The sequence below is a fragment of the Equus przewalskii genome, chromosome 32 (assembly GCF_037783145.1).
Source record: "Equus przewalskii isolate Varuska chromosome 32, EquPr2, whole genome shotgun sequence".
Taxonomy (NCBI): Eukaryota; Metazoa; Chordata; class Mammalia; order Perissodactyla; family Equidae; genus Equus; species Equus przewalskii.
The window spans coordinates 17719680-17733651 of record NC_091862.1 but is presented as its reverse complement, the minus strand read 5'-3'; the positions used below and the strand labels follow the sequence as shown (position 1 = coordinate 17733651).

The window sequence follows — 13972 nt, the reverse complement described above, 5'->3', positions numbered from 1 at the left end:
TGAGGATCACAGCAAGAAGCGCTGTGCTCACGGGATTCTTGCCCTGTCCTTCTAGCTAAGCTTTCTGTCTCCAGTCCTTACCTTCCTCACATTCTCCAACCTGATCTCAGATCTGAAAAAAAACCATCCTTTCTGCCTAGGGATTGCCCATAGGATAAAAGTCAGAATCCCTCATGTGGCCTGCAGGGCCCTCAAGTGCCCAGCTCCTGCCTTCCGCTCTAGTCTCCTCTACTGCCTCGCTGATCCCATGCCCGACGTCTGGCACACGGAACTCCTGGTGGCTTTAATATCCATGTCGTTTCGTGTTTTGTCCTTTGTGTCTGCTGTTCAGTCTCTGCAATGCTGTGAGTCCCTTTCTTCACTGCTTAACTCCCATGGGTCCTTGCAAACCCCTCAGGAAGGCCTCCTTGGGGAAGCGTTACCTGCCATCTGCAGGCAGGGTAGGTGCCTCACGTCTGTGCCTTCAACTCCTTGGTGGTTATCATGTGATGGTACCTGCCTGCTCATCCACTTTGCCCACAAGACTCTGAGCTTCCTGAGAGTAAGACCCAAATCTTCTATCTAGCCACTACCCCAAGCAGTACATTGCCTGACACAGACTTGGAGATCAATGGATGTTGAATGAAAGGAGAGATCCAGGAAGCCTACTTGGAGGAGATAGGCATTCTAGCCAGATGTAAAGGGTAGTTAGGATTTGGACTTGCAGGGAGAAGAGGAAGAATGTTCCAGAAGAGGAAGCTTGAGCCTGAGCTTGGACGTGATCAGGCTTGGACACAGTGTAAGGAAGGAACAAAGAGGGGTCTAGTTCAACTGGCCACAGGATGTGTGGTCTTGAGAGCCACGTGAGGGAGACAGTAAAGGTAGAATTAATGTGAGTCAGGAAGGGGTTGAAGATGGACATCCAGGAAAGACCCAGATCAAACACGAGACTATGGAGAGCATGGTTAACCAGAAGCAGGCTCTCTAGAGACGGAGTAAGCCTGATAAGGAGTAAAGATGTACAAGGATCAAGAGTGTGGTTTGGCCATGGTGGATTTGGGGATGCCATGTGGACACATTTTACTCTCTTGTTATCATGTATCTTCCCGCTCATCTTATTCCTATGTTGATCTCCTAGTGAATGCTCAATACATGTTGAATGAATGAATGAATGATGAATGAATGTATGCAGCAGAATCAGCATAAAGGCCAGCAGTATCCTGCATGAGCCAAAGAAAGGAAGGAGAGGTAGTTTCCATGATGATTTTAGGTAGTGTCATTGTTGCCCATAATGCCACCCATGAGAATAAGACCCAAGCAAGAGAAAAGGCAAGCAGACGCCAGCAACAATGGGAGGACCAGGAGGGGGAGCTCAGGTGACGGGCAGCAGGGGTTCAGGAGACCAGTGCTTGGGACTGGAAATGGGGAAAGACAGCATTTGTGAAGATGATCCAATGACATCTTGAACATAACGCCTCAGGTCTTGTGGTACTCCATCAGTGGTTTTACGGTTTGGTGTGCAGTAACAGAACGTACGAGAGCTGAAACGTGCTCTCTGACTTCTCTGTGCTAATGCAATAAACATGAGCATTAGCACCTTTATTCTGTGTTTAAAGATACGTCTAGAAAGAGTTATACATTGTCATCATGAATCCACTTTTCCTCGGGAAAGAGACAGCTTTATGACTATTGTGACACTGTTCTCAAAATCTAATCACTGCTGTTCTTCCATTAAATTAACACACTGACATGTGTTTAGAGAATGTAATATAATGTGAAATGTGTGAAAGAAATGGTTTTTCTTCTGACCTGTTTTTCCGGTCTTTTTATACAATATCAGCGGGCTTTCTCATATGACTCTTACATATGCAGAGAAATATCCAAATAAAAATAATCTAGAGATTAAAGCATTAAATGGCCTTTATAGCAAACTTACACACAGTAAAGAGTTATGTTTCTAAGCAGACATCCTCAGAAATCAGGTACTTTTGGTTGTGCTTCCAAATCTAATTCTGATGGTAGAATATTTTTGGTAGCAAAAATCAAAATTTACCATGTGGTCAAGCAGGAAATTTTATTACCAAAAACAGGCACTGGGACATGCAGGGGGGGGGGATGTGGACTGTAAACGGTAGATAAAGAGTCAGGATTCAATTTCCTTTTGTGCTCAAGCTTGGGGACAGGCAGACCCATTATTTGCCTCTACCTGCCGCTGACAAACAGGAGCACAGAGTGATGACTGCGAGCCATTTACTTTTAAAATTCAATTTCATTTCTTCAAACAATCCATGTGAGCATGAATGCCTAATTAAAGGTGTTAGGTGTGAACTTCCTAGCGGAACAATCTATGAAGCGTGTACCAGTTGGAGTTAATTCATTCAACAGATATTTATGGAGCACTTACGTGTGTCAGACATGAGGCATCGAGGCAGACCAGGTTTTCTGTCCTGCTGGAGACAAACCTGGACTTTCAGACTCTGATTTTATTGTTGTTGTTGCTACTGTGGTTAAGACGTGAATGACTGTTTTTGTTTCCAGCCCTCGACTTGAAGGGTTGCATAAAACATGAAATGCGTCACTTCTGGTGTACATCCAAAGTAGCGATTTTGAAAAATTCCACTGTGTGTCAGTTTTGATGGGGCCAATTAGAAAATCCAGGGAAAGTGGAATTCAGGAAGTCAGGCAGTCCTAAGAATGCTTGGAATTTCTAACAGATTTTACTAAACATTTTCTCTATGATGACATGTCCAGAAGACCATAAACATTAGTTTATCCTAATATAAACTACTTTTTGCCCTGCTGATAACTGCAAATAAATAATTCAGATGACCACCCACCAAAAAACCAAAAGTTTTGGGGGATTTGTGTGTTTCCTATGAAATACCTGCTTTGTAAGATTTTTGTAATCAAAGAGAAAAATAATGAGGTATTACCTTATTTTATTCTCACTTTTAAATTCTGCAGAACTACTTTCGAATATGGCAGTATAGCCCAGTAATATCATTATGGAAATATAAAATAATGATTGATCTCTTGTCTTGGTTTGACTTTAAAGGAAGGGATTAAAGGCATTTTCTGGCTTGCATTTGAGTTTAGCAACACCATTGACTTCTCCAGTGAAAATTAATCTGTCACATTGTTTTCATGGTAGCAATCAACTAAATTAAATACAGGACTATAAATTTGGGCAGCACTGTTGTATTCAGAAAAAAAAACCTTATGTAAAGTTCGTAAATATGTTGCACGAAGCACAGCTGTTTGGCCTTGGTCCAAGAAGTAATAAGTGAGGAATAAAGGAGGTGGGAAGATAACCTTTAGCTTAATATAGTTTCGTAAATTAGATCCTATGTATGCTAATTTTGTACTTTTTTTAATAGATGGAACTGATTAAAAATATAAGTACCGCCGAACAGCCTTATTTATTCACTCGACATGTTCATTTCCTCAACTTCTCAAGGTAAGATACTTTCCAGTCTAATGGTTCTTTCATTTCTTTTCAGTATTTAGACTCCTTCTAATGGACAGTTGCTTTAAAATCTACCTTCATTTTCAAGGTAGTATAATTGCCCTTGAAAAGACTTTTTTAATCCATCTATTTTTGCTGTGGAAGGATCAAAGTTTGAAACATTTGGACAAAAGCTGCATTTATTTCTAGAATACTAATCTTAACTGTTACAAAAACTTGAAATTATTTTTAGTGAGAAGCCATTGGACCTGATAGTTCCAAAAAAAAAAGTCAGGTTTTGTATTGAAACAAATAAATGAGAAGGCAAGAGATGAGTATTTTAACAGAAATATTTCATTGCACATTTTTGTACACTTTGAACCTGCTCAGGACTCTGGGAATAACTTAGTGGTGAAGTAATATATATTTTATGGGATCCAAAATGCTAGTACCAACCTCTTTGCTCATCTTTTTAATACTGCATGTGATTATTCTAAGGCTTACTTGTTTGGTGCTGGTGGGGTACTTTAGAAACATGTTTTTTGTCATCTGCAGGGACCTTCTGATAATAATGTTAATCTTGGAATTTAGGTTTTCAGCCCCTCCACCTGTTAAGTTTCTATCTGCAAGTTCTGGGCATTCTCTTCCCCAGTGACCCGTTCTCCAAGGTCCTCTTGTGTCTCGGCTTTACCACAAGCCGCCAGCTCTCAGATTCCTCCTCTCCCCAGGCTGGCCCGTGTCTGAGCTCACAGCTGGCATCAGCTGGCAGGGCACTGGGCCCAGGGGCAGATCTGCTCACCAGGCCGGGACCTGCGCCTGCCTCATCAGCCCTCTAACTGGCACTCCCCTCACTCTTTTTCCCATGGGGACAATAGGACCTCACATGTCCACAGGAGAGCACTGGAGCATCCTGCCAGCTCGTGCTGACCTCATGGCCTCTGAAGGCCAGGCGCCCAGGGAGGCCCTGACACTCGCTGCTCCTGAGTTTGCACCAGCAGGCACGGCTGTCCTGCCCCACCCAGGATGCCTAACAGTCTGCTGGGCTGGGAGAAGGTTTTAGCTTTCAAAGACTTCCCTGCTGGGCAGCAGGCCCTTTGCAAATTAAATGTAAAGAGAATGAGATTCAGCAAAGCCAGTTATGAAGCAGCAAAGAGGAGTTGCTGCCTTATCTTTGAAAGCAAGCTTCCCCGGCAGTTCCCCAGGCCTGCCTGATGACTGGAGTCCCTAAGATGGTGAGTAAGACACCTGCAAGTTATCCTCAGTGTCCAAGGGCCGTGGCGCTAAGAGTTCAAGTGCATTTCCAACCACGTTTATAAAGGGGCTTGTTACTGGATTTTCAGGGGTATGTGGCCTGCCTCTCACTTCCAGTCGGCCAAGAACATCTAACTGGACGTAATTAGATAAGGAGGACTTAGCTATTTCAGGCCCTGCATTTTATGACTTGTAGACAGCAGAGCAGGCCCGCTGGTCCTTGCTTTTCTCATGAACCTCCTTCTGCGTCACCCCTCACATCCTCAAACCGCATTCATACAACTCTTCTTGCTTCAAGGTCAAATCTTTACAACGAAAACAAATTGCAATGCAACAAATATTGATAATTAACTCAAGGCAGTGTAAAACTCTAGTGACAAGCCGAAGCCGATATCTTGATTAGATCAGCCGAGCTGGGCACAGCGTGGTGACCATATTTTATCATGGGCTCCACCATCAAATATGTGTCCAAGAGTTCAATCTGGCTTGACTTAATTCTGAAAGAAAAAAAGTTGATAAACACCTTTTAGAAGACAACACATCTGCAGAAAACAGTGTTGACCTGGCTGTCAGGACCTCGGCCTAGCTCTTGCTGTTTTCTCCACCCTCCGTTCCATTTTCTTCAATTAAACGTGTTTTTATTGAGGACCCTCTATCTTCTGTACACTGTGCTAGGACTGGGGCCTCTGCAGTCAGTAGTGGATGTTTTCCTTGCCTTTGGGGAGCTGTAAGTTCTTCCTCCTTTAAGGAAGGAGTGGCAACAGAGTGTGATGACCTTGAGGAGAGAGTCACAGGGTCTCCCTCATGGGAAGTGGGAGGCAAGATCCTCTCTCTGGGAAGAGGAAATCTGGAAGGCATTCCAGAGCAGGAGCAGTGGCTGCTGGTGTGAAGGATGGGTCAGCTTTAGAGAGATGAATGAGAAGGGCACTGGCTGCCCAGGGGCCAGTGTGAGCAAAAGCTGGATGCAGAGAGGGACCAAAAGGAATCCAGGAAATGGAGCCAGAGGGTGTACACGGCAGGAATGGAAGGACGGTCAACAGTTTCAGGCTGGAAGAAGTATGGACCAGCCTGATGGGCTTCACTCTTTTAAAAAGCTCATGCTAGGGGCTGGCGCCTTGGCTGAGTGGTTAAGTTCGTGTGCTCCACTTTGGTGGCCCAGGGTTCGCAGGTTCGGATCCTGGGCATGGACCTACACACCACTCATCAGGCCATGCTGTGTCAGCATCCCACATACAAAATGGAGGAAGATTGGCACAGATGTTAGCTCAGCGACAACCTTCCTCAAGGAAAAAAAGAGCAAGATTGGTGACAGATGTTAGCTCAGGGCCAGTCTTCTTCACCAAAAAACGAAAGCTCATGCTGACTGTGGGAGCAATCTTACATCTCTTCCCACCTGCCATGTGCAAGGCCTGGGGCCTTGGGTTCAAACCCTCCATAGATGGGAACAGAATGACAAATTGAACTTTAATACATCCCAAGACTATAGTTACACTCATTGAACACAGAAAGTTACAGAATCAGATTTCTTTTGAAGAGAATAGCTTTATTTAAGGAAAATTTTTTAAGTACAGATGGCAACTTTGGGCATATCGAGAAAGCCCCAAAATATACAAGTAACAGAGAAAAACAACTAAGATGGGACTTGCTAAGAGGGCTTTCCCTACTTTTAAAAATGAGTTCTGTATTTTGAGTGATAAGCATGGGGATAATTAAGCTGCTCTTAAAAACCTACCCTGAACCAGCCCTGGTGGCCGGGTGGTTAAGATTTGGTGCTCTCACCACGGTGGCCTGGGTTTGTTTCCCGGTTGCGGACCATGCCACCCATGTGTCAATTGTCACACTGTGGTGGCAGCTCATGTAGAAAATTAAGCCAACAACTAGAATACACAGCCATGCACTGAAGCTTTAAAAAAAAAGAAGAAGAAGAAAAGGAAAGAAACCTACGCTGATCATTGCTGACAGGCAGATGGTTGGCTTGTCTTGGCATAATGAAGTGACTAATAAAAGAATTGATACTGCAACCTAATATTCTCTGTTAATATTTTATTTCTCATCTTCCTTATATTCTTAACATGCAGCAAGCTCCTTGCTGGTGAGCAGACTATCAGAATTAAAGTCTAGCCTCTCTCCCCCCACCTTCTTTGTGCACACACATCTTCTGAACTTGTGAAGTGTATGGCATTATACCAAAATGAATTGATTGCCCTTTATTGCTTTTTCCTGTTAAGTATGGCGTTCTTGAAATTCAGACACTGAGGGATGTGAAATGCTATCCTGTGAGTGTTTGGTGATTCAATAGCTGACATTTCTTTTATTCATCATCTAGGCATCTTGCTCTGGTCCTTCTTTTCCCTTTTTCTAGAGTTAGAAGGAACCGTTTTGCCATATCCAGTTTTGTTAATTCAATCACGGAAAGCAATAGCATCAGACCAGTCTGATGTTTTTCTGGTTCCATCAGGGACGGTTTCCTGCCAGAAGAGAGAAACACAACAAGCTCGGCAGAAATTTCAGGCTTCACTTTGAGTTTGTAAGGTTTTTGACTATCTTCTCTTTCACACAGTTTTTGAACTGCCTGAAAGCTCAGGCCAGACAAATGCTTTTCACCCAAACTACCTAGAGAATTGAGTCAAAATAGTCTTGGCTTAAAAGATGCTACTTTTTGTGGTGGTGTGGAGATAGGATTTTTAATATTTGCACACCATGGTTTCATGTGTCTCTTCCCAATTGTCGAAGCAACCTAAAGAGTTACAATGTTTGAAAAAGTTCAACTTCCCGACATCGACAGTATCTCTTTATGGATGTCTTACATGGACACCCTGGAAAGACTGTTACAGACAGTTCGTCTCCCACCCCTAACTTTTTGTTTGTTTATTAAGGGTTTCTTTCTGAGGGGACCATAATTCTTTTTCCCATCTACAATTCCTCTCAACCCCCAACTTGAGTCTTGCAGGGAAAGCATTGTCAAGTTTTGCGTCAGAGCACAGGTCTTTCAAAATAGTCCAAGCGATTTATAAGGTAGCAATACGCTAAATAATTTCAAACCACAGTCTTCTCTCAGTATCTGCAGGGATTGGGTCCAGGACCCCCTGCAGGGACCCAAATCCATGCATGCTCAAGTCCCTTAGCTGGCCCTCAGCATCCGCGGGTTGCGCATCCGCTCATACGGAGGGCCGGCTGTACCGCTTGCTTTCTCCCTCAGGACCTTTGCTTCCGTTTCTCTTTCCTCATTTATCTCAGATGGTGGCTCCAATGCCAGCCCTAACCTGCAAAACAAACCTTTTAAAAATAAATCAGTCACTGAAGAAGCAGACAGAGTGGATGGCCTTTTGGTTACTCTCTCTCTTCCCTTCAGGGGACTGTCCCTTACTGATGAGAAAAAGGCTGCCCCCTGATGGCATTTTTTTAACAAAACAAAGCAGGTCTTGCCAACTCCATAATTCAGTCAGGTTTCCACGTACTTCTAAATGCTGACTCTGTTTTTATTCTCATTAGGAAAGTGACCCGTTTTAATTCTGTACCCAGCACATCTTTTGTCATGGTGACAGAAGCCTCGGACTTTGAAGTGAGCATCAAAACAAAAATTGATATTGGCGGTTATTAAACTGCTTTCTTTTCCATGATGGCCTTTCTCTCGCTTCAAAGTGTCTCCTCCCTCCTGACAAGGATACAAGCTGGGCCTCTGGCCTTGGGGTACTTTTCCTCTTTTAATATAGGTAACAGCACGAGGATACCTCCACTTTCAGGCCAGAGGTGGAAAAGAAGATATGTGTGCTGTAGAACAGAAATTACCAGGGGCCAGGAGAGGGGAAAAGGGGTTTACTGTTTAATGGGCACAGAGTTTCAGTTTGGGTTGATGAGAAAGTTCTGGAGAGGGATAGTGGAGAAAGTCACACAACAATGTGAATGTACTTAATTCTACTGAATTGTTCACTTAAAAATGGTGAAAAAGGTAAATTTTATGTTATATATGTTTACCACAATTAAAAGAAAAGGTATACTTTCAAAAACTGTTTCCAGTCATAGAAAACTCTACTACAGTAGGAAGACAGAACAGTCTTACTTCCCCAGAATAATTCTGATCTTCAGTCTTATTATTTAATATGTGCAGTAATATTCCAGGAAGAAATATCGTCAGCAATTTGATGAAAATATACCTAAAATTCTTCCCCACGTGCTTTGTGTAGCTGTTAATGGCTTGATTGGCTGAGTAGCAGTGTGGGGCAGATGTTGAAGAAAATGCTCAGAATGAGATATTTAGAAATGCATCCAAAAGATGAGAACCGTGCAGGTTTTAGTCTAGAGAATTGTATGCTCCTTTGAATCTTCATCTTCTCATCAAAGAAACAAAAATGGAAAGAATATGATACATTTGCAAAGGGTCAGAAGGAGAACCACAGGGGCGATTAAAGAGTTGGTAAATATGACCTGTGAACAAATGTCAAAGAAATTGGAAATATCTGCTCTTTTAGGATGACTTACAAGAGAGCTTCTAATATACACTGGTTATTGTGGGGACCAAGGGACCAGAGGACGTGTTGTTAAGTGACAAACAAAATCTGGCCTGTCTCCTGTACTCTCTAGTGTACCCACAGCACAGAACCTGTCATTAGCTGTGGCCGCCACAATTTTTTAGGGCTGAATAAAGACCAAATTACAGCTATAGCTTATAAATTGAAGAGCAATAAGTCTCAAGATAAAACCTAAAGGAATTTCAAAAAGAAACATACACAAGAAAAGCTAAAGGAATCAAAATTGAAGCCGAAAAGACTAAAAGTTGTAAAAGCATATGAAGACAAGTTAATTCTATGCATTGAGTGGATCAACAAAAAGAAATGTGCAGAAAAAGAAGATTAGGAATTTTGACTGGGTGTAGCAAAGCCTCCCCAACTGTCGAGTTGACCGATAGGATGGACTTCACGGGGAGGCTGTGGAAGCTTCTCGAAGGTTTTAAAAATAAGGCAGAGTGTTTGCTGTATGGGTTTGGGGTAGGGTGCAAAGCATTCTCGCTCTAGAAGGAATCAGCAGGAGGCAGTAGGTTCCGGTGACCCAGAGACCTTCTAAAGGTGACCAGGAATGCTGGCTAGCATTAAAAAATTACTCAGACAGGAGGAAGTGATCCTGAGAAAGGATGGGCTGAGGGTGGGAAATTTGTCTCCCTTCTCAGGTTTTGGGACACATGAGAGGTGTTCTTGCCTTTTTTGTTAAATTAACATGCCACCCCGGGTTTTGTCAGTTTAGGAGGGAGCTGTGTGTCCTAGAAAAAGGATGAGAGAGTTGGTCGCCTGAAAGCTTTATTACTGTTGCTTTCTGGAAAGAAGGAGATTTATATCAGACACCTCTCTCACAGTTAGAAATTTCTAGACACAGGCTATTTTATTATCTGATACTTGATAATAAATTCCTAATCCATCTAAAACTTCTGTTCTGGAGAAGTATTCTGGAAATCTTACATTGGGTTACAATGTGCAAACCGGAGCAAGTCACACCCACTCAACAAGCCTGTCAATCATCCCGTCTGCAGCCTTCGGTGGAAGATGGCTGTGGCCAGGCCAAGAAGCATCCCTCAGTGGGAAGCTGTGCATTGACTCCCGTGATCGGTCAGTTCTGCTAAGGAGCGATAATAGTCATTCTTCACATGACGATAGAAATACAGTTGGGGTTTTTAAAAGCAAGATGCAATTTCTGAGGGTTTAATTGCATTCAACTCTGTTATGTGTGCTTTGTCTTCCTTCACCCTAGCATTATTACCTTAGTTGCTGTTCATCTGAGATATGAAACTCAAGTTAATTAAAAAGAGGAAGATGCATCCAGGATGATGGTGGTTAGCTGGGGGTGGCACAGCTGGCTTCTGAGACTAGATGGTTGTTCATCGAGCTGCATGAATGTTAGCTGGTGTATTTCTGGAAACCGACAAGATTCTCGTTGGCATGGCCAACCTTTCTCACGAGCAATGTGGTTTCCAAAGTGGCGTATTGGAGGAGTCCAGAATATCCTTTGCGTGTCCTGGTGCCTGAAATTCCCCCATTGGAGACTCATTCCTTTTTGTTCCTTTGGATTCTTCTGTCTGAAGATTCTCTTTAAAAATGCAAATAAGCTGGGGACATCATACAAATTAATAACAAAAAAGAATCGGTGGCTTGTTCTGTCTCCTTTCCTCTACACCAGAGCCCTGTGAAATAGGCAGAAACTTACACACTTAGAAGCACACGCCCAGGCGTTTGTGTTTCCATGATTGAACACCTGCTATGTGCCATACCCTGTGCTAAATGACATCCTTCCTGGCTTCAGGAGGCCCACAGCCTGGTGGGAGAGACAGACCGTACACCGTAGCTGGAGAGAGGGCTGAGAGCCAGGAGGGAGGGACGAGCTCGAGGGCCGAGTTCGTTGCTGGAGGTCGTGACCGTGGTTCTGGGCCGGGGTTTGAAAGGCGAACGGGGTCTGCCAGCTGGAGAGAGGTGGGAGCAGGGTCGGGTCAGTTTGCTTTCTCTGCGCCCTTTCTGACCCCTGACGGAATGTCTGGGCATCCTCGTCAGAGGGTCACGGGGTCAGAGGGTGAGAGGAGCCTGCGTGTCCCTCAAGAGGTCCCCAGAGCAAGACCTCTGCCCAGAGCCTGGAGTGGTCTTCCAGGCTCCTCGGGGCCACTGCCATCTGGCAGTTCAAAGAGAAGGAGGAAGAATCCTGAAGAAAAGTTCAGCCCAACTACTCATTTTGCTTTGAGAAGGCCCCACTCTTGGGCCAGCGTGCGATGCCTTTGTCTAATCCCTTTGTGGAAGGAATTAAAATGGGACAGCTATGTACTTGTTTTATTTTTATCTAAAACCACTTGCCGTCATTTGAGGATATTGATGTTTGTTGTGTTCATGATATGCCCTTGCCTTATTCCTTTTCTCAACTCTGGAATCTTCTTTCTGTGGCTCAGAGGACGGGTTCTGGAGTCGGACAGCGTGGGTTCCTGTCCTGGCTCAGCCACAAGTTACTCACCCGCCCCCTGCCTCAGTTTCCCCCAGTATAAATGGGGATAATTATGGTTTCTCCCTCACCCAAGTATGTGAGGCTGCACTGAGTTGGATACATAAAGTATTTACAACAAGCTGAACAGTGAGTCTTTAATAAATATTGATTATTTATTACCTGAGAACGTTTGAATGAGAATGTAGAATAAGAACCATTTCACCCAAGAAAACAGTCACAATTTATCAGTCAACTGAAACATTCAATGAGGTCCCACCACGTGCCAGCGGTTGTCCCTGCCAGACCCTGGGAATCTAAAATCCAGTACAGTGAGGTTCCTCCCTCAGGAAACTACATCCTAGAGAGAAAACAAGACCACATCTGTATACACCTCCATGTTGACAAGCACCATCATCTGTACAGTACTGTCCTACGACCATGCTCACAGCCTCTCGGCAGGTCCGTGGACGGGCATCACCATCCCCACCTCCTGCACGATGGTAGAATGCCCATCAGGAGACACCACCTGCTGATCCACTGTTCACTGGGACCTTAGCAGACAGGGCGCTCTGATGATAACATGTCAACCTAGATGGGAAACGTTGTCAAGTGGGCTTGCTTTTCCTCCCGGAGTGACGGGTTGTAACCAGCTCCGTGTTTGTGTGCATGTTAGGTTTGGAGGAGACCAGCCCGTCTACATCAACATCATTAGAGACCCTGTCAACCGGTTTTTATCTAACTATTTTTTCCGTCGATTTGGAGACTGGAGAGGGGAACAGAATCACATGATCCGCACCCCCAGCATGAGGCAGGAGGAGCGCTACCTGGTAAGTCCCCTTGCATCCCCGATGTGGTCCCCCCCCGCCCGGAAGCAGCTCCTGGAGGCACGGAAGCTTGCGCTCCCCTGCCGTGGCACCTCCATCTTCAGAGAGGAAGTTATTGCCCGTGAAAAATTGTTCCAGATGACCCAGATCCTAACGAACTCTCTTCTCAAATGACTTCTTAATCTCATTGTCCTCCGTTTGTCTTCAGTGCTGGATTTTAGGTCCCAGAGAAGAAATGGTCTTTCCTAGGGAGTCCTGACCAGCACTGTTGTCGTTTAGATGTGTTTGGAGATCTCTTAGAACATCCCAGAATACTTTCTTATACGCATGCCATTCAGCTCCCATGGCAACCCTATGAGGGAGCGGTGTTTCCAGACCAGGACCCTGGGATTCTAAAAGGAGGTCTTGCCAAATTCTAAAAGGGGGACTTGCCAAATTCAGGCCCCCAGGAAGGGGCACAACTGTGACTTCCTGTTTCCGGGTCCTCTGACTTCAAATCCAAGGTTCTTTCCACCACAGCACGACAGAATCAGGCCATCTCGGCAAAAATTGTTTGCTTTTTCTGGACCTTGTTTTGGACCCTCAGCTCCATGGGGATGCTAGTTTTGACCCCCTAATTGTTTCTACGGGGCCAAAGTTGATGACAAAAATGGAGGGCAGAGTTATGCATCTTTCTTCTAGCACCAGAGCATGAGGGACATTTCTCACATGTTTGTGACCTAGATTGACAAAAGCTTGCTGAGCAGCTGAGAGCCTGGTGTTACAGAGGCTGAAATCCTGGAGTCTGTGTCTGAGAGAGCCCCCTGGGTCGTCCAGACCCATCCTGGGCTGCTGGACCCCAGCAGGAAGAGGAGACAGTGTTGAAAATCAGCGCACATCTGCTCCCACTGCCGGCCTCTAACCCAGAGCCTGTGGGGCCACGGCAGCACTCCTGTAGTCTCAGAAAGTGTCATTAGTCACGGTTCCAGTGCAATGCTAAAAATTTCTTTAATTTTTAAAAATGTGATAAAAGTATATGTTTGGAGGACGGGAGCATTTGGGGATGATGGCACTTTCACGTCTTAAGACTCCAGGATTAGAGTTGAGAAAACTAAGACACAGAGAAATTAAGTGTCTTATCTGTTACTGGACAACTAGTTTGTAGATGCGCTAAGATGAGAAACCAAGGCTTGTCGCTCACCTTTCACGATTTGTTTAACTACCTAAGGCTTCCGTGAAATATTTTGATGGTATAGTTTAAAAGTGGCTTTTAGTTTCTGATGGCAAAAACCCTACTCTTTTTCTTTAAACTATGTATTGTGAATATGACTGTTTTTTATTCAGTGACAAGTATGTATTCAGAATACAGAACCACTGACTAGAGGAGTAATGTCTGCGCAGGTTATCTTTATAGTTTGTACTGGATCTTGATTAGCAGGTGTATGTTCTTTTAAAAACATAGAGCATCTTCTGTTTAATCAAAATATATTTCAAAGTTTCTGATTTAATTCTGATACTAAGAAAGTTAGAACCACGTTACAGC

General features: G+C 44.2%; 1 protein-coding gene across 5 annotated transcripts in view; it reads left to right on the top strand.

The window, feature by feature from the left end:
* Nucleotides 1-13972, top strand: part of UST (uronyl 2-sulfotransferase) — a 350943-nt gene that overhangs the window by 175388 nt on the left and 161583 nt on the right. For all 5 annotated transcript variants that reach the window (XM_070602965.1, XM_070602964.1, XM_070602961.1 and 2 more), the window contains exons 4-5: nucleotides 3357-3436; nucleotides 12300-12453. In XM_070602965.1, the coding sequence (XP_070459066.1) occupies nucleotides 3357-3436; nucleotides 12300-12453 (234 nt within the window). The remainder of the gene's footprint in view (nucleotides 1-3356; nucleotides 3437-12299; nucleotides 12454-13972) is intronic.